The sequence below is a fragment of the Delphinapterus leucas genome, chromosome 5 (genome assembly GCF_059928025.1).
Source record: "Delphinapterus leucas isolate spDelLeu-1000000601 "Yukka" chromosome 5, BTC_Dleu_Yukka2, whole genome shotgun sequence".
NCBI classification, from domain to species: Eukaryota; Metazoa; Chordata; class Mammalia; order Artiodactyla; family Monodontidae; genus Delphinapterus; species Delphinapterus leucas.
In genome coordinates this window covers 93,103,770-93,125,535 of record NC_143133.1, presented here as the reverse complement: position 1 = coordinate 93,125,535, position 21,766 = coordinate 93,103,770, and the positions used below count along the sequence as shown (strand labels likewise).

The following is a 21,766-nucleotide window of genomic DNA, read 5'->3' as shown; positions in this document are numbered from 1 at the left end:
GCACAAGCTTGAGAAGGCAAGGCCCTAGAGTCTACAATATCCTGAAAATACTCAATTATTGCTATGGACAACTGATCCTTTAAACACCTTTATGATACAATTATGAGCTTTTATGGCTAAAACTAATTCTGCAATAGCCACACGAAATTTTAGGTTGTTTAAATTTTTACTTAAGATTTTGTTTGAAGCACTAGTTAATATTTTAAGGCAACACATCTGACAACTGATTTATGCACAAATAAAATTTCCAAAACTTAAGTGGTTATTTTCAAATCCAATACAGAAATGGATAACAATGAAAATTTATTTTAGATGTTCTTTTTCAAGGTGTTCACTGCATACTTAATTCAGGAAATCAGTAACAAATGCTGATTGTACAATGAAAAAAAGCTTTTTCATATTTTCTTGTCCAACACTTGTAAAGAAGTTACTTTCATAGCAACTTTCTGAAAAAATAAGGCTGGAGAACACCTTATATAACCAAGGGTGTCTTTAATTTATTGTGGTGGGAAGCCACAATCAAACTTTAAGGAGGGGCCTAAGATTCACTGAATCACAGAGGATACCTGTGGGTTACCAATTTTATCAGGCCCTGATAAAATTATACTTATATATATATATATTTGCATGTAAGTATATAGTTTATAGGTACTTAGGTCAAAATCAGGACCAGATTTCCTTCCTAAACCATCTGCATCATAATTGCCAGGACTCCCGTATAAAATGTATTTATACTCCTGTATAAAACCTGGGTCCTATCACAGACCTAATGAATCAGATTATCTGAGTAGAAGCTTGGGAATCTACATACTAACGTATTCTCCAGGTTTATAAACCACTACTGTTCCAATGGTTCCCAGCATATAAAAATGCAAAGTTACCACTAAAGTTCTTTGAATCCTCATGCAGTGATGTATTATCTCCATCTATCTATGGTAAATTCATGGTAAATGTATAAACAGCACCATGTAGTTATGACAAGAGTACAAATACTATCATGTAGGGGTAAACAAATATTTTTTATATATGGGGTCCCCATAAGTTAAAATATGAAGATACTGTTCCATACAAAGTTCATTTATCCAATTATTTCACAACAGGAAACAGAATAAACTCACTGTAAAATGAATCATGCTCTCACTGTTCCAAAAAACACAGGATCAATTTTTCCATGGAAGATTTTTAAAAAAACATTTAGATTTCTAAAGTTTACATGATAATCTGGGTCCCAGGGCACAAAATAAAAGATAAACATACATATTAACTTTTTAATTATCAATTACTTATAAATAAAAACAAAATGGTATGTAGAGTTTCAAAAACATAGTCACCCCTAAAATGTATTTAAGGTCCATTTTCAAAGAACTGGTTTTCTTTTCATTAGAGCAAAACTTGAGCTTGATTTGTCCAATATAAGAAACTTACCTCTTTCTGCCTTCCCAAAAGAATTGTGTGCTGAATAAAGACAGTATCTTTTCAAGAATTATAATGGATACAGATGGCAAAAATACAGGATTTTAAAATCCTAAAATCAAACTGTATTTCATACTATCATCAGAAAATTAATATACTCTAAAAAGTTAATTCAGCAGCTTATATGGATAATGGCTTGAATAGCCAAAAGGTTAAAGAATAAGGTTTAAAAGTACAGTCTTCATCTGATACTTCTGACACTGTTCTAATATACCTGAAAAGTTCTGTTATTCTGCCCTAAAGGAACAGTGATAGGTCTGAATCAGCTTAAAATGGTGAGAGTTAATGTTTTACAACAAACTAACTATATATACAGATGTTTATATCTATTTCATACTGTGGCTTCAGAAAAAAACACCCAACACATTCAGTAGAATATGCAAAGCAGCCACAGTCTTTAGTTTCTTCTACTCTTCCTTTTAGTTATTTTGATGCAATTTTAAACAGAAATAAACAATAAATCCACTATCAACAAGAAAACAATATTCCATCAAGTATTACTTTTAATTAACATGTAGAGCTACACAACTATTCAAACAAATGCAACTTAAAAATTTTCCCAATGCAAACACCTGTATTCTAATTCGTGCTTAATGTATTAAATATTATGACAATTAGATTTCTGAAGTTTACATACTAATCTGGATGCTTTGATACAAAAGACCATGAAAAATACAAGCTTAAACTGTAAAAAATACTGAGACTAGCTTTATTAATAACGCTTAATTTTGATTTAATGTTTTAGTCTTAAATAGGAACAGGTAAAAAATTCCAAACCATAAATATTGTTACACTGAAAGCAAAAGCAAGAAGAATTTGATTTATATTTTATATGTTAAATCCCTTTGCCAGCTGGATTCAACTGTTCTCTTAAAGATCACTAAAAAACCGGTTTTTTTTATCACCAGTTACTGGTATCTTGGAATTTTAGTATTTCAAAATATAATTTTTAAATTACCTTCTGGAAAATACACACAAGTAAAATATTTCCTAGACAGCACATCTTTTTGCTTTTTTTTTTTAAATAAATAACCATATACCATTTAAAAACTAAAACCTCAAATGGCAATGTTTTATTCTGAACAATCATTACATGGGCAATGCCTATATTTTTAAGGACCATACATAAAAGTATTCAGTTTCTCACTGGAAAGCTTTCATAAGCCAAATATAAAAAAACTCAGAAAGGACTTTGAAAAATCGTTGATAAATATCTGTGCTGAGAAAAAAGATAAATTTGATATTCCAAACACATTGATAATTTATTCATTTTGGAAAAAGTTGATAGGGACAGAGGAACCAACCAGTAATGACCAACAATCAATTTTCATTACACCGCTAGTCTACTGAAACTCTTAAGGTTCTAGAAGAGGTCTTTTGCCCATCGGTGTAATTTAAACCCTTATCAAGCAGATCAAATATTAGATACCTTATTGGTTGTGAGTGAAACGGGTGCTAAGATGACTCAATATTACAATAAAGTCAAATCTGGGAGGAAATCTTTCTAAACTATATTCTATACTTTATTGAGTTCTTTATAAACTTTATTAAAGACATTTCAGCTTTTTTGAACCCCATCACTATAACTATCAATTATTAAGGGAAAACCAGACATTTTTCCATCTCTTTCTGTCATACATCACTTCTGCTGTTGATGTGTTTGCCCACAAAGCCCCTTCTATTTGGTTTTTTTAATTGCCAGCTGAGAAACCTGACAGTTTAGATATAATTTTTAAATGCTGGTTATAGAGCAATAACCTCAGGAGTCAGAGCCCAAAGACTTATACAGAAGGTGAGAAAAGCAGAGGTGACATTTATGGAGTGCCCAGACTCTTTAAAGACATTATTTAATCTTCTTGACAACCCTATGAAGTAAGCATCATTATACCCAGTTTATAAATGAGTAAGTGAAACAGCAGTTAAGTGACTTTACAGAGGTAAACCTAGTTAAATGACTTGGCCAGGTATCAGAATTCACGTTTTCTGGTGCTATGTGCCAATTTCAGTACACTGTCCTTGTGACAGTGATTTCAATAGCTCGGGGACCATCTAGGCAGTTTCCCAAATGGCTGAGTTGCTCCATGTCTGACCTTCAGATAAAGTTCCTCCTGCACTGTCATTTGGAACTTAGTATCTTTCCATATCTAATGCTGCAATGAAGTCTGAACTCTCTTGGCATACACATGTGTATACAAACACATACACAAATTACACATGTAATCAGACCTTAACGTTTGAAAGCAAATAGCTGGTTAAGAGTTTTACATGCTAAATCCAATTTTTATGAAGTTAGGTATACATGAATATTGGTATGCCATTCTTGCCTATGCAAAGTAACTAACACTTGGGTGTCACTACAAATTCTAGGGAGCTTAGAATAACATTTTTATAAGGCACAAAAAAAATGTGAATACTTTACCCATTCCATAAATTGATTTATTTTTTAAAAACAGTGGGGAAGGGAATGTTCACCCAAAGAGTAGAAAACACTGATTTAGCAAACCTTAGTTACTATCCTGGTCAGAGTACATTAAAATGAATATCTTAATTTTCCCTTTTGCTTTAAAAATAATTCTGTAAATTACAAAGATTGGTTACCCCCTGTATCTCCCTATCATCTCCCTAAAGGAAAGAGATATTTTACTTCCTTTTTTAAATATCTTGCTTTGGGGACCACTCAACATAAATTGTAGGAAGAATGCCAAACAAAAATGTTGTAGTTTAAAACAAATTTTTTTAATAAAAAAAAAAATGTAAGATTGGTTTTACCAAAGTCAACAAACCTTTATTAAAGGCTCAGAACTCATTTTTATATCTGCATTTAATCAATTTAATTTTTCATAATCATATAACCAATATGTAAAATACCAATTTAAATTCCAAACAACTATTCTTACATGAATTCAGGGCATTTACAAACTTTATATAAAATATATACCAATTTGGAACAAAGTACTTCATCTAATTAATGTTCTCATAAGGCCAGTTACCTAAAATAAAATAGAAACTAGGAACTATACCTAGGGACCATCAAGACCCTCTTTTCACATGCAAAATGGGGAAACACACTGGGCACACACGTGCACACACACACCCCCAAGACTCAGAAACCTGACAATTATCTATAGACTCCAGGAGTGAGCTTTTTGCTACTGTTTTGCAACCTCCCCAAAATACTCCATACATACCTTTTCCAAAAAATAACTTCTAAAATATGTATAGCGAGACTTGACATATATATTAGGTAGTTTAAGATAAGGCAATGACTGTAAGTAAAAACATTGAGATATCTGATTTAAAATGGAAAAGAATTTATTTCACTTTTGCCATACCAGGACAACAAGGCAGCCCGTTTATGTCACCACTCATCAAAGGGACATTACAAAACATTAACATAATGTAGTAGCCATGTTTTCTTTCAGGCACTTTCAAAGGGCATCTCAGACCCACAATATCTTCTCCTGAGTGTGCAAGAAAACAGAGCTGCAAAATGATTAGTAAGGCAAGATACTAATCTCTCCCTTTTTATTTGAGCATTAATTTTCCATTTTTTGGAGATTTCTGAATTAACATTCAAAGATATGCAGTATTTAAGTGCTCGGAATCAGCATATTATCAGCAATCTTGGGTTTAACAGCTACTATCAAGCAATTGATTTCTAAAGCACACAATATAGTTTGATAGTATATGTAAAAGAAGATGGCCTGAATTTTGCCCTCAAATGCACAAAAAGAATTTTCTCTTTACCATCCCAAAACAGTCTTTGGCCTTGCTGAATAATTATAGAGCTGTTATTTTACTGTGAAGCAAAATAAGCCTTCAAGTGTCCCTTACTTGATCTTAGAAGGTCAAATTCTCTGTCCAACAGTTCCTCTTCTGTTAACTTGGAGAAATTATCCTCTCCAAAAGGATTCCACCCTGACATATCAGGTGGGTTACTGATGTTCTTCTGGTTTGTAATATTTGCAACTGCCTCTTTATCAGCAACTGACCTAGAGTAAAAATTAAGAGAGGAAAAAGGAGGGAAAAAATACATTATAATTGAAAATTTTAAAGTTTCCTAGTTCATACTTTATAAATACTTGGAAAAGCAGATCATTTTATTATGATGGAGGTGGCAGTAAGGGCATGGATTGGAAAGGAGACCACATGGGATTTGAATCACCTCCATAAAGGTCACTAGCTGTGTACCCTTGGGCAAGTTCCTTAACTTCTCTAGGTCTCAACTTCCTTATCTGTGAAACAAGAGTAGCAGTATCTACCTCATAGGGTTACTGAGAAGATTAAATGATTTAATACATGTAAAGCAGAGAGAACATAAATAAATAAATAAGCACTCATTAAATATTAACTATTATTTATCATAGTGAATAAACCTTAAAGTGAAAATCAGTTCCCATATCAAACAGTATCACTCTAAAATCACTACTGAATAAGGTGATTTTATGTCCTGGTTATGCTGAGAGACATCACAATAATTTTCTTTTTGACAAAGACATTCTCTACATAGCTACCAACAAAAGGTGAGCTGCTAGAATTGCTTTATGAATTGCCTAAAACTAGAGGAGGGTTATTTTCTATATAATAAATTATTCGTGGTGTTTAAAATATCTATAGTCTGGGGCTTCCCTGGTGGCGCAGTGGTTGAGAGTCCGCCTGCCGATGCATGGGACACAGGTTCGTGCCCCGGTCTGGGAAGATCCCACATGCCGCGAAGCGGCTGGGCCCGTGAGCCATGGCCGCTGAGCCTGCGCGTCCGGAGCCTGTGCTCCGCAACGGGAGAGGCCACAACAGTGAGAGGCCCGCATACCGCAAAAACAAACAAACAACAACAACAAAAATCTATAGTCTGGAGCCTAGGACTACTGGTTCTATAAAATTTATCCAATAGGCCTCTTGGCTTTTAATAGAAGATGAGAGTTTAAAGCCTTCTTAACCTAAGAATACCTGGGTACCTCTCCCTCAACCCAGCCTGGAAATACAGCATAGGCACGAGGCAGTATAACAAAGTTGTCAAGTTCATTTAACAATTCAGATCCAGATCTTCTAACACTGGTAATGGAGGGAGAATCTCTACGTGCTTCTAAAGAAGTATCTCAATTTTGCAAGCCTTGACTCATCCCCTTAAATTCACCTTCCCCTTGGGAGCTCACTTCCATTGCCACCACACAGATCTTGAAAGGGAAGAAAGGGCAAAAGTCGCCCATTTAATCCCCTAGCCCAAGCCCCTTCAGTATAGTTGAGCCAAGAATGGAACGTTTGAACACTCACTGAAAGCTAGAATTGGCCAACTAGTAGATAGTCTTTCTAGTAAATATAACTCAGGTATCTTAATAATAAATGTAATTCAGTTTAGAACCCACTCTAGGAATGCATCAACTGCCTCCGTATGAAGGAATCCCATCTCTAATTCCAAAACTACCTTCAAGGACTTTCCGAGTTCTAGAAACACAGATAAGAGAGGTTAAAACTCAAAGAGAAATGGTCATGCCCCTCCTGCCTGTCAATGATCGTTTTACAACTTTAGAATTCCCGATCTGAATCATCTTTCTCCTGTTCCTGGAATGAATTTATGGATTCTTCTTTGTAGACTGTAACTCAAGGGAGGGTGTCACCTTAACCTACACTTCAAACACGCGTTAAAATATGTCTGCAAGTTCTTTGACACTCCTCCCTTCAAAGGGTGGAACCAAATTCCCCTGTCCTTGAATGTGGGCTAGATCTAGTGACTCAATTCTAACAAATGAAATATGGTGGAAGTGCCAACGTGTGACTCCTGAGACTAGATCATAAAAGGCATCAAAGGTTCCTCCTTGCCCTCTCTTTTGGACCACGTGTTCTGAAAGAAACCAGAATAAACAATTCCTTGTTCAAAACAGTCTTTGATTTTGCCAAAGAGAATACTCAAGCAGCCTTTTAGAGAGATCCATGTGACAAAAAGCTGAGGCCTCCTGCCCAAAGCCATGTGAGTGACCTTACAAACAGATCCACCAGTACCAGGCAAGCCTTCAGTGGACTGCAGCCCCAGCCAACATCTTAACTGTAACCTCATGAGAGACCCTTCCCTGGTCATAACCATACAGGTAAGCTACTCCTAAATTCCTGATCCAAAGAAAGTATGTGAGATAATAAATGTTTATCATCGTTTTAAACTACTAAGTTTGTCAAACAAAGAATGTCTTAACATATAAGCTAATAATTTTCTTAGCCTTAAACGCTGCTGGATGTTGCTAAGCCTTATCTGCAAATAGCAGTTAGCAGAATTAACTGATGGAAATGGAAAGAAGGATGGAGATGCAAAGGGGTCAGGAGAGAGGACTAGTAAGAGAACAAAGGGAACTCTAAGATGGGCTCTAAATTAATTCAGGAGCCACTTAGTGACTCTACTCCATGATAACACCCACTGCCACAATAATTTCCTTTGTATTCAATGGAAAAATACTTGCCTATTGGCACTATAAGAGGAGTCCATTATGGTTCCAACCTGAGCTGGAAGTGATGAAGTGTAGGACACTAAGGCTGGTGAGAACTCTTGAGGGGAAGTGAGATATTCTGGTGATGCCTGTTGTTGAGGCTGCTGATGTTGAGCTAGCATTTGCTGCTGCAAGAAAGCCTGCTGATACTGCTGCATCTGAAACAAAAAATGCCGTTATATAAAACAATGCTCGAGGTCACTAAAGCACTGTCAGCATTGCACCTATTTACTATACTCCTTCCTTTTCACACTGGCAACAAAATCAGAAACCTGAAAAACAATTTTTATCTGAAGGAGCGGCTCGCTACTAGAAAACTACAAGATGAAATAAATCTAAAGGACTCCCCTGGTGGTCCAGTGGTTAAGACTTTGCCTTCCAGGGCAGGGAGAGCGGGTTCTATCCCTGGGGGAACTAAGATCCCACATGCCTGGCGGCCAAAAAACCAAAACAGAAATAAATCTGTTTAAGAAGTTGTTTAACTGGACTTACTGTGGTGATCATTTTGTAATATATCCAAATATCGAATTATTACGTTACCTCAGGTAGACAGTTTCAGGTAAACGAATATAATCGTATGTCAATTATACCTCAATTAAAAAAAAAAAAAAGGAACTGGAAAGTTAGCGTCACCTGGCAGGATTCAAAAATTCTCCTTTAAATAGTTTAATAAAAAATGATACGGTAGTTTAAAGTCACTTGGTATAGCAGTTGCTGTAAAAACAGGTCAAGCTATTCTCTGAAGCAAATGCAACTTTCCTTTGGGTTTCTTTTCCTTTCTTTTCTTCAGCAGACATTTGCCAAATGAGAGAGACATATGACAAGAGATCCTGGGTAACCAATCATCTCCTTATACTATCAGATAAGATGTGCCAGATCCACGTTCAACAATTCGTACTGTGAATTCCAACACTGGAATGTATACTCAGAGAGAAATCTCTAGAAATTACATAACGCTTACCATTGTAGGATACTGTGATGCAGAAGGTTGCGGCTGATATACTGAATGCATTAAAAACTGTTGTTGAAGTATCTGTTGCTGTTGCACTGCATGTTGATACTACAATTGGAAAAACAAACTCATCAGTATTACTCATGCCTTTTTTGTGCGAGAACCTTTTTTTTTTAGGTATTGATCTTACCATAACAATGACTTGGGTACTCAATAGTCCAAACACTAATGTAAGATACCTATAGTCAGTAAGTGACTATAACTTAAATCAGCTTATTGGAATTGGTTTCAAAATTATCAATGAAACATAACAGATTCAACTAAAACCATCTCCAGCACAGTTTAAGGATGTCTGGAAGAAACCTAAACCTAAACACATTTACCAGCTGATGAAGACCCCTGAAGTGACTTGTGTCCAGGAACCATTACAGTAAATTCCCAAGATCCTCTGTCTCCCCTTCAATGATATCTTCTGGCCATCCAATGGCACCCCTATTTAACTATCCTCCACTCTGGGTCTATCAGTCAAGACCAGAGGACGGGGTACACCCATGAGAAGTAGCATGCATATAATTGGCTCAAAAATAGTACAGGAAATGATGGAAGGATGATGATGACAGCCATTAAATTTAAAATAGTTTAGTGCTAACTAGAGATGCGCAGGTTCTGATGAGGCAAAGGACAGGCTAGAACTTAAGGTCATGTTTTTCTATGTCCCTTCCAACTGTAAATGCCAACCCTACACACATACACATACACACACACACACACACACCCAACAAAGGCAAAAAAAGAAAAAATAAGAACAAAAACCCAAGACAATATTACTTCTGAAAGTCTTAATATCACCTTTCCAACAATAACATTATTAGTCTATATATATGAACTCAAAATGTAACCTGAAAAAGATAATATTCATCATAAATTGCAGTACCTATTTGCAATGCCAAATGACTGGGTGAACCTCGTTTGCTTCATAAAGCCACGATACAACCTATTACAACAGGAGTATCTTGAGTATCTCACAGAATGCAAATAAAATATATATTCTTTTTTGTAATTTATTTATTTATTTATTTTTATTTTTGGCTGCGCTGGGTCTTCACTGCTGTGAGCAGGCTTTCTCTAGCTGCGTTGAGTGGGGGCTACTCTTCGTTGTGGTGCTCAGGCTTCTCATTGCAGTGGCTTCTCTTGTTGCGGAGCGTAAGCTCTAGGCATGCAGGCTTCAGTAGCTGTGGCATGTGGGCTCAGTAGTTGTGGCACACGGGCTTAGTTGCTCCCTGGCATGTGGGATCTTCCCGGACCAGGACTCGAACCCATGTCCCCTGCATTGGCAGGCTGATTTTTAACCACTGCACCACTACAGAAGTCCAAACTACATATTCTTTTAATAATCAGGAAACTGAGCAAAATGTTTACTCCAATCTACAGTTCAAAGTACCCATGATACAAAAGGGAATTCACTGCTATTCAAGAGCGGCATGAATTCCACAACAGTACCTCTGTACCTCAAGTAAGGAAAGAATCACCTGCTGCATATAAGCGTCCTGAAGTAGCTGCTGCTGCTGTGGAGGAGGACGCTGCTGCAGATGAAGCTGCTGCAACCTCCAGTCTCCCTGCTGTAACTGCTGAAGTACTCGATGCTGCTGTGGAGGCTGCTGAGTGGGCCCCTGACCCAGTGAAATCTCAGGGCCATTTCCAGGTCTCAGCGCTCCTAAAGGAGGTTTCCGGAAAACTTACATTAACATACTCATGACATCAATAAAATGGCTGCATTTCAAAACACGCATTCCAATAATCATTAACCAAGGCATTCATATCCTCACCTTACAGAAACTTCCATGTGCGTATAGTCTAAAGGGATTACTTACTATAATAAAAGTACCCATGAAAGTTAATTTTGTCAGTTACCACTTGTGAACAAGTCAACACCTTAGAAACACTTAATCTTTCACACTTCATCTCTCCATGAACACACCAACCATGCCAATTTGAAATGTTCCACATTTCTCAACTGTATCATGCACCATCATGAGTCTGCATCTTTGCTGACATGATTCTCTAAGATGCCACTTTCCACCCACTGCAACTCTTCTTACCTTTAAAGTTTATCTCAAATCTCTCTTCCTTCTTCCTTCCTTTAGTGCTTCCGCTCAGTTTATAAAGTTTCTTTTTGCCTTGCACATATTAATTGTTTACATGGTTATTTCCTAACTGAAGGATGGGGTGAAGACTTATTTATTATTTCTTTTAGTGCCCCAAAGAACTTTTTCCATAACAGATGTTCAATAAATGCTGCTGTAGTGAATCTACTAACACTGTCTCCTAAATAGGCATTTTTTTATAAGCTTTATAAATTTTACCATAGGAAAATCCTATGAATAAACTTTTGAAATAACCGAAAAAGGATGAGACAGACAACTTCAAAAAGAGGAAATTCAATATACTATAATTTCTATATTCTCTTCCAACAAGTTACCATAAATTCAAATATGACTCTTTAACCCTAAGGGGAGAAAAGGACGGAGAGTGCAAGAAGAGAGAGAGAAGGATTCTTTTTCATCAATGTTAATGTCTTCAAACCTCCACAGGCCTTAAGAATATACAATGCAGAAAAGACAGTCTCTTCAGTAAGTGGTGCTGGGAAAACTGGACAGCTACATGTAAAAGAATGAAATTAGAACACTCCCTAACACCATACACAAAAATAAACTCAAAATGGATTCAAGACCTAAATGTAAGGCCAGAAACTATCAAACTCTTAGAGGAAAACATAGGCAGGACACTCTACGACATAAATCACAGCAAGATCCTTTTGACCCACCTCCTAGAGAAATGGAAATAAAAACAAAAATAAACAAATGGACCTAATGAAACTTAAAAGCTTTTGCACAGCAAAGGAAACCATAAACAAGAAGAAAAGACAACCCTCAGAATGGGAGAAAATATTTGCAAATGAAGCAACTGACAAAGGATTAATCTCCAAAATTTACAAGCAGATCATGCAGTTCAATATCAAAAAAACCAACAACCCAATCCAAAAACGGGCAGAAGACCTAAATGGACATTTCTCCAAAGAAGATATACAGATTGCCAATAAACACATGAAAGAATGCTCAACATCATTAATCATTAGAGAAATGCAAATCAAAACTACAATACGAGATATCACCTCACACCAGTCAGAATGGTCATCATCAGACCTACAAACAATAAATGCTGGAGAGGGTGTGGAGAAAAGGGAACCTTCATACACTGTTGGTGGGGATGTAAATTGATATAGCCACTGTGGAGAACAGTATGGAAGTTCCTTAAAAAACTAAAAATAGAACTACCATACGACCCAGCAATCCCACTACTGGGCATACACCCTGAGAAAACCATAATTCAAAAAGAGTCATGTACCACAATGTTCATTGCAGCTCTATTTACAATAGCCAGGACATGGAAGCAACCTAAGTGTCCATCAACAGATGAATGGATAAAGAAGATGTGGCACATATATACAATGGAATATTACTCAGCCATAAAAAGACAGGAAATTGAGTTATTTGTAGTGAGGTGTCATACAGAGTGAAGTAAGTCAGAAAGGGAAAAAAAATACCATATGCTAACACATACATATGGAATCTAAAAAAAAAAAAAAATGGTCATGAAGAACCTAGGGGCAAGATGGGAATAATGACGCAGACCTACTAGAGAATGGACTTGAGGATATGGGGAGAGGGAAGGGTAAGCTGGGACAAAGTGAGAGAGTGGTAGTGTATATATGGACATATATACACCACCAAATGTGAAATAGATGGCTAGTGGGAAGCAGTCGCATAGCACAGGGAGATCAGCTCGGTGCTTTGTGACCACCTAGAGGGGTGGGATAGGGAGGGTGGGAGGGAGGGAGATGCAAGAGGGAGGAGATATGGGGATATATGTATATGTATAACTGATTCACTTTGTTATAAAGCAGAAACTAACACACCATTGTAAAGCAATTATACTCCAATAAAAATGTTAAAAAAAAAAGAAAAAAACACTCCACAGGCCTTAAATTCAACACCTCTACAAAAATCGTTTTATAACTATTTCTAATTCTTCCAATTACAAAAAAATGGCATGTTCACTTTAATTATTCTTGAAAATGTTTATAAAAGTACAGGAAGAAAATTAAAACCATAATTCCGCCACACAGACATAACCGCGATTAGCCTTTTAAGTGTATTTATTTCCAGTTGGAAGAGTATTAAAAAGTTCAGCTCCTCAGCTATACATTCATCTTTTAAGGCCCTGATGTCTAACTGGAGAACACTTTCAGCTGCAGGTGAAGCCCAATCACAAGCCAATGAGCATCATGCAATAACTCATGGAACTCACCTCTCACCTCACAAACTGTGACTTCTCTTTAGTGTTATCAAGCTGAATAGAGCTCCTTGTTTCTCAAGCCAAGCCCACAGAGCACCGGAGAACTCCCAAAAAACATCACTACAATCCTACATGAAAGCCATGCTTCCAAGTACATCATTAAATCCTCATACTATTATTCCCCATTTTGCAAATGATGAAATGAAGGCTCAGAGAAGTTCAGTAAATTCATGAGTTAAAGACAAATGATAAACTGGAAGAAAATATTTACAATATATTTGGCAAAGAATATCCAGAATACATAAAATCTTCAGAGCAATAAAAAGTAAATAAAAGACAAACAATCTCATGGAAAATTGCAAAAGACAATTCACAGAAGAAAACAAATGGTCAGTAAACAAGAAACAGTACCGTTAATCATGAATATTAAAATAAAATCAAAAATGTTTCACCTGTCAATAGGGAAACATTTTTAAAAAACCAGTACTATCAAGTGTTGGTAAAGACAAGGATGAAAGGACACACACCTCGTTGGTGCTGTAGTGTAAATTTCTGAAGTTTTCTTTGGATGGTAATTTGGCAGTATCTGAATAATTTTAAATGAGTGTACTTTAATAGCTTCCTCAGAAGAATGCTGACATGGAAATCAAGTGTTCGTTATATAGATGTTTACCACAACGCTATTAATAATAGCAAATGCTGGAAATAACCAAAAAGGTTTTATAAACTATCGTACATTCATATGATGGAATACCACATACCTATTAAAAACTACACGGTAGATCTATATGCACTAATATGCAAAGCTCTGCAAAGTATATTACATTTTAAAAAAAATCAAGTTGTAGAGAACTATGTATAGTATGAATCCATTTGTGTTTAACCCAACGTGGATTATTTATATCTGTGTATATGCATGCAAGAACATAAAAAAGGACTAGGAGGATGTATACCAAACTGCTGCTAGTTTACTCTGGAAAGAAAAAGAATGGGGACTTCTACATTGTTCTGAATGCTATTGTATTGTATGAATATATTTTAAAAATTTATTCATGTGTTACTTTTTTTTTAACATCTTTATTGGAGTATAATTGCTTTACAATGGTATGTTAGTTTCTGCTTTATAACAAAGTGAATCAGCTCTACATATACATATATCCCCATATCTCCTCCCTCTTGCGTCTCCCTCCCTCCCACCCTCCCTATCCCACCCCTCTAGGTGGTCACAAAGCACCGAGCTGATCTCCCTGTGCTATGCGGCTGCTTCCCACTAGCTATCTATTTTACGTTTGGTAGTGTATATATGTCCATGCCACTCTCTCACTTTGTCACAGCTTACCCTTCCCCCTCCCCATATCCTCAAGTCCATTCTCTAGTAGGTCTGTGTCTTTATTCCTGTCTTACCCCTAGGTTCTTCATGACTTTTTTTTTTTTAGATTCCATACTTTTTATATAAGATTTAATGAGAAAAGCAATGTTAAGAGATGTACAGGGCTTCCCTGGTGGCGCAGTGGTTGAGAGTCCGCCTGCCGATGCAGGGGACACGGGTTCAAGCCCCGGTCCGGGAAGATCCCACATGCCGCAGAGCGGCTGGGCCCGTGAGCCATGGCCGCTGAGCCTGCGCGTCCGGAGCCTGTGCTCCGCAACGGGAGAGGCCACAACAGTGAGAGGCCCGCGTACCGCAAAAAAAAAAAAAAAAAAAAAAAAAAACAGAATAGCATCTCCAACCCAAACACTGAATGCTTACCATGAAACAGAATTTTCCTAGATACCATACACCTTGTTATTTACTCTTTATAATAGGCAAAATGGCTGTTTTCCCGTTTCACAGAAGAGAACAGTGAGGCTAAGAAATGGTAAAATGGGAATTGGACATAAAAGACTTCAAATTCCCCTTTTGTTCCCTTTTCCCTTTCCCTATTCCTCCATCGGGTATGCCTGATCACCACAGGCTTATGTTATATCAGATAACATAAATGTCTTCCCTGAGCATATACTTTACCTAATAGTAGTAACAGCAGTTAATAGTGAACATTTCTTAAGGACATATTATGTGGCAGGCATTATAGTATGCAGTCATTTAATCTTCACAACAGTCCCATAAGATAGGTACTAGTATTTTCATAACACATATTACTAAAAAATAGGAGAAATAGGACTCAAATCCAGGTTCTTAAGACTCAGCATGTAGGCTTTTAACCATTAGAGTATCCTAATTTAAAAGATACTAGTTGAAAACACTTTAACATTAAAGCTTTGTAAGCCTAGAGTTTCAAATTCCTCCTTTCCAATACAATATAGAATTTTCTATACTCTTGAACTTTAGTATCATCCTCGAACCCTACTAGTCGATGACTCTAGAGATAAGCAGGTTGTGAGCTTTTCATACCACACTTTTACACTGCCCGTACCTTACTTTTGCTGACAACGTTAGGAAAACAATTAGGTGGGTTTATTAGACATTAGTAGCTTTATGTTTCTTAAAGCACTATGTGACATATCTGCTTCACAACAGTAAGTCTGCCAATAATTTACATTTCTAGGAAATCGAGCCATAAAAGCTTTATGTAAATTAACTAAAAAGGGGACGAGGTTGGCAGAGCTGTATCACCTTTTGGTCTGTGGTTACTGAATTCACCAGGAGCTGGGACTTTAACAGGTATTGCTGAACTTTGAATGGTCAGCACACTAGGAGTGGCAGTAGTAGAATTCGCCTTTGGTCTCTGTCTTGGTGCAATTGAGGTTTCTGTTGGTCCAATGGTATCTGTTATTCTACAACAGAAGAACACATGTCATTCCAAATACTGGAATCATTTCTAACTTACTATTTGTTCTATAAAGGATCTATTTCAACAGATGCATATTTATTATTATTGATGATCATGTTAGTCCTCTTGGCTTCTTCCTAAGTCTCACTTTCAAGTACTAAATGTTTAATGAAGATAAGAAAGTAAATAAAATAAACCTAACCAATTTCCTCAAGCCAGATTGCTACCACTTATAGTCTGCCACCGGAGCTGGCAGAAAAAGAGTATAGAATTGCTCTTAAGGAGATAAAATAAAGGAAGCAAACAGAAGTCTTCTCAATAAGGTTTTGGACAAAACAGAGCCAACTCTCTAAACCAGTCAGAGAAACAAAAATAAGAAACAACAAACAACAGTCTCCTTTAGCTTGGACTCTTGGCTTAAGAAAAAAAAAAAAGAATAGGGCCTAAGGCATGTAAAACAAAAGAAGCCAAAACTTTTAACTGGTGGAGCTATCAGCTCACATTCAGCATCTTGAATCTTTAACTTTGCTTTACTTAAAACACTGAATGGAAATTATATAAAGGTTTTCCCACTAGGACTTAATTTAGGCCACAAATGTGAGTGGTCAAGTGGAAAGCAGTTTTGAAAGCAAGAGGCACTAAATATAATTCAAGGAGACACAGACATTTGCTTTTCTCTTTCAAAAATAACCAGGAAAAATCTTTAACTTACATATTTATCAACTCTGCTTTCTATAAATTCAGAACAAAAAACTCGAATACTTCTTAATAGGGTCTATGCTCACTTTTCAAAAGGATTGCAATAAAATCTCTTTATCAAGTTCCCTTAGCACATTTTCAAAATGATCTGACGCTTAAAAGTTTTGCATACATATGATTTATCAAGTACACATCTGCGGCATTTAGAGGAAGTCCTGTCTATCATAACTGCACAGAACTCTACAGTTCTTTCCTCTATCTGGAGATACCACAAGAGGGAGCCCTCTCAACAACTATCTTTCTCAGAAAGAAAGGATGTGAAATTGAATCAAAAGATTTTGGAAGATCATAGAAATGCATTGTATGTGTGCTGTTTTCTAAAAATAACATTGATGTTTTACACGGGATGGGGATGGTACAAGTCATATGAAAATAGAACTAAAAGGCTATAAAAAGATCATGTATACATGTAACCAATTATATCTCATTTAATCTAATTATTTATTGAGCTCAAATTATGGATATGGCACTAAAACCAACGCTGTACTCCCTAAACTCAAGTAATTTGGGGTAAATATTGTATACAATCTTTCTATTTGCCTACCCATTCTTCATTAAGTGGGTAGTATATAGGCCAGACCTCACCCTGCCTTGTTCCTGTTCTAAATAGCTCCATAAAGGATTCACAACACACGAGCAGGGCAAACCTCTAAAAAGCATATTAAAAGTTCTGCAGACTTTGTTTAGTCTAGTGTTTCCTAACTTATTTCACTAATGTACCAATATCTATTATACAATTACTGATATCCAGCTAATAGGGCTCAGTCTTCAAAGAATTTACAGCCTACCTAGGAAGATATAGCACATGTTCATGAAAATGTAATAAAATATAAGACAGAAAAAGTAACCAGCGCTAAGCTAATACTGTCAAGAGTTTCATGGAGGAGTAATTTTACCTTTAACCTGACTTGGCTAGAGAAGGCGCAGGTGAGAACTGGAGGTTAAACATAAATATGATTTCATCAGACAGTAAAAGAAAGTAAGCGGTCTATGAAGAAATGGGAGGAGAATGCCTGGACAGATTCAGCAAAGTGAAAATACAAACTTAACTAAAATGAAAGAACGAGTAATTACTGACATCAACACTGCTACTGCAGCTTCCTTTGCACTATTGTAGCAGACAAAGAGCTGGTTTTTTGCTTCCTTTCTTTTCTTTTCTGCTGACTAGCCTGAACAATCTTCCTAAAATACACTCTCTTCTCTTAAAATCCCTCAGTGTTTCCATCTGCCAGGGCAGTGATTCTCAACCCTTCCATCTTTAAGATATAAATCACATAAGTTTCACATGTGTAACAGTCCCAAGAGCAGATGCAAATTTTGGGGAGGTGGATGGGGGGTTTTAAGAAGTGAAACAAAAAGTGCCACTGACTGAAGGCAGGGCAGGCAGATAATATCCATAAAAGTTTTAAAACATGTAAATAATGATACTGGCTATTTAAAGATTCCCCCTCCTCCCCTCTCTGGAAATATGCCTTTTACATGGAAAAAAAAAAAAAAGATTTACAACTTTTTAACATTTAGAATTTTTATTTAGAATTTAACATTTAGAATTTTTCAACTTCTTTACTGATACTATCAATAAAAAGTAAACTTATATTATCGACCAATAAGCACCAATGAACCCTATTTTTTAATATACATAATGTATAGATTTAACATACTATGAATAGCACTGTGAATTTCAGTTAGCTATTTCATTAACTATTTCATTTCCTTATAATTGTATTTATAATTGTAACTTGTGTCATGGTGAAAAGATATTCAAAGCATTACTGTTCAGTTGACGCATGCTTTTTAAAAAATTTGTATCTACTTTCTTAAAGATTTAATCATTAACAAAATAATTATTTTAAAATATAAGTAACAATAAAATTCAACTGACAAGTCCTACAATAATTCATAATGACCACTCAACTATAACAGCAGTTGCTAACTACAGCTATGTCATGGGTAAGACAGTCAGTCATGCTGGATTCCTGCAAGTTAGACGTCACATTACTCCTTCGTCTCTTACTCAAAAGAGTATTTTAAATTTAAGTGAATGAAGATAATGTTTTTAGAGTGATGCCATATTTTTTTTAAAAAACTAAGTCATTCTCAAGTGATATTTCAATAATTTACAAATAACAGATTATTTATAACACACCTGACAACCAAGTTCCAAATAGTAGAACTGACTGCAAAGTTGAAAGCTCACCGGCCTAAAGGCCAAAATCCAAATTTCTCAGCATGACATATAAACAAAGTTGCTCATGACTGATATTTACCTACCCCCTCCTCATCTTCATTTCCCACCGCTCCTGTACATGTGCCCTTATTATGCCCCAGCCTTGTAGTTTCACAAAGGCTGTCCTCACCGGCAATGTTTGCCTGCTATGGTTTCACTGCCCATCATTCCAAGTGACTAGACTATTCATCCTTCAAGAAAAGAGTCCAGCAACTCCCACCGGATTCTTCCTGTGCTCCTGTCTTCTTTCCCTTCCTCCACCCTCAGAGCTGCCTGATATCTATCAAGGTGTGACTGTTCACCCGTCTATCTTCATTTGGATCAGAGCTCCTTGGAAATAAACACTGCTGCTTTTTCTTTGTGGTCTCAGTATCTGTATCTTGCATGCAACAAGTGCGTGACAAATATTTTTTATGTATTTTATGTCAAATAAAATACTCCGCATAAGTAAAATACAATACAAAAAACTGTGACCAAGAAATCTCCCCAAATGTAATATTACGCCTGTCTGGTAATCTAAAATACAGTCCTGCTTATTAACTTTTAAACTCAAAAAAGAAAGCACGAGAAAAATTTTTAAAATCAGTCATTAATTCAATCATTAGTCAGATTTAGGTCTTAACCTATGTAATTCATATCAAACATTAATGTAGTAAAGAACTATAAAAATTATTTAAGGGCTTCCCTGGTGGCGCAGTGGTTGAGAGTCCGCCTGCCGATGCAGGGGACGCGGGTTTGTGCCCCGGTCTGGGAAGATCCCACATGCCGCGGAGCGGCTGGGCCCGTGAGCCATGGCCGCTGGGCCTGCGCGTCCGGAGCCTGTGCTCCGCAACGGGAGAGGCCACAGCAGTGAGAGGACCGTGTACCGCAAAAAAAAAAAAAAAAAATTATTTAAAACATTATATTTCTTTATCAGTCTTAAAAGTATTACCATTATAACCACTCATTATAAATTATACATAGCTATTTTTTCTTTCAGTAAATTAAAAAAAGTCATACTAGCTATTAAGTAAAACATAAAATCTCATAAATTAGTTGCCATGTGATGAAATGACAACTCCCCCCTGTAAAAGGACCCAGTGTAACATCAGCAGTTACACAATCACTTCGTGATTGCTGAGAGGGAGCAGTTCAAGTGCAACTGCTGTCAAACCCTGTTATATAAGAAAGCTTATTCTGTACTTGCAATAAGGAATACGACATACCACATGCAATAAGGAATACGACACTTTTTGTGGGTGAAGATGATATTTAATGAATGACACTTGCTAGGATTAAAAACAAGAACTGTCCTCTTTTTTCTTAAATGCCGTTTCAAATTTCAGCATAGTTTTGCCTACCTGGCTTTTATTTGGCTTTTCCTAGAAGCTGCTTCACTAGCAGTCATCGGTTCAGGAAGAGCTGAAGGAATAGGAGAATTCTTGGAAGAAAAAATAAAACTTTTCATTTTAGTTTTTATTTCAATTGCAGAAAGCTTTACTTAAACACTACAGATACATTCTTAAATTTTAAAAGTATTGTCTGTGAGACAATCTCTTCACCTCAGATATCTATAAATTGTTCACATATATTTGCAAATATCAGTGCATGTTATACAAATGTCATTTTCATATTTGTGTTCCACAAAATTGTTCACATATATTTGCAAATATCAGTGCATGTTATACAAATGTCACTTTCATATTTGTGTTCCACAGAAACCCTTGGAAAATAAACAGAAAAACATCATTATATCCACTTTACAAATGGGTAAATCTTGGGTATAAAGGATTATATTACACTTGTAAATCAATGACTATTTCACACTCTTTGGAAGAAGCAGCAAAACACCAAGCACATGAATACCGTGTTGTTTTACATACTGCAGGTAATTTTCATGACACTGCTTGTCAAGTCTAGAAAACAAGAGGAGAGGCTTCACTCATTTGTTTATCCTCTATAATGTTTGGCTTATAGTAAGTACTCAATAAATGTTTGCTGAGTGAAAAGCTAAAAATTCAGGCAAATGTCAAATAAAGCTACTTTCATTACGAGAATGTTAGTAATGACTTTCAGCTTCAACCAAGAATATATTATATTGACATAGTAAGAACTTCAAAAAACAAAAAGGTACCAAATTCCTTCTTTTCTCTCAGTGGGGTGGATTAAGTTATACACAAAGGAAACCTATAAAACAAGTCAGGCCAGAATGATCTTCACAATGTTGAGAACAGCTTAAAAATCACTGATGATTCTAGACTTCTATTAAAATTAGCAGACTCGCCATATACCGTTAATCTGATGTAGTTAAGTATGCAGACACCAGATACAATTCAAAGCCTTTGCATGGTAATAGCTATTACCAACTCAGCTTCCCTGCACTAGACACTGTGTTTTACATTCATTATTTCTAATCCTCATAATTACTATCCCTGTTTTACAGAAAAAGTAACAAACTGTTAAGTAACTCCCCAAAATATACAAAATCAGTCACTGATAAAGACAGAATTGAACCCAGTTCTCTGCATTTACAATGCCTATGCTCTTTATGCCAAAGGTAACCAAACTTTAGAGTGCTTAGTGTCTCAGTAATTTTTCATGACACCCGGCCCCACCCTGCTCCCCAAAAATCTAACAGTCCTGTTTTTTCAACAGTTAGGCCCAAACAACTTAATAATAGTAGTTTGTGCTGTATCAGACAGAGGTCACTGTGTTTCCCTCAAATATGCAAAATATCCTGCAGTGCCCTCAATCCACTGTAGCTCCCCAGAGCACCACA

The 21,766-nt window shown here is 36.3% G+C and overlaps 1 protein-coding gene across 10 annotated transcripts in view; it reads right to left on the bottom strand.

Moving 5' to 3' along the window:
• BMP2K (BMP2 inducible kinase) overlaps positions 1 to 21,766 on the bottom strand; it is a 126,296-nt gene that overhangs the window by 19,859 nt on the left and 84,671 nt on the right. For all 10 annotated transcript variants that reach the window (XR_016393338.1, XM_022599485.3, XM_022599486.3 and 7 more), the window contains 6 exons: positions 20,349 to 20,428; positions 15,866 to 16,026; positions 10,428 to 10,612; positions 8,908 to 9,006; positions 7,920 to 8,104; positions 5,308 to 5,465 (listed from right to left, as the gene is read on the bottom strand). Coding sequence is in view for 9 of the 10 variants with exons in the window: in XM_022599485.3 (XP_022455193.1) it covers positions 5,308 to 5,465; positions 7,920 to 8,104; positions 8,908 to 9,006; positions 10,428 to 10,612; positions 15,866 to 16,026; positions 20,349 to 20,428 (868 nt within the window). In the remaining variant the exon portion in view is untranslated. The remainder of the gene's footprint in view (positions 1 to 5,307; positions 5,466 to 7,919; positions 8,105 to 8,907; positions 9,007 to 10,427; positions 10,613 to 15,865; positions 16,027 to 20,348; positions 20,429 to 21,766) is intronic.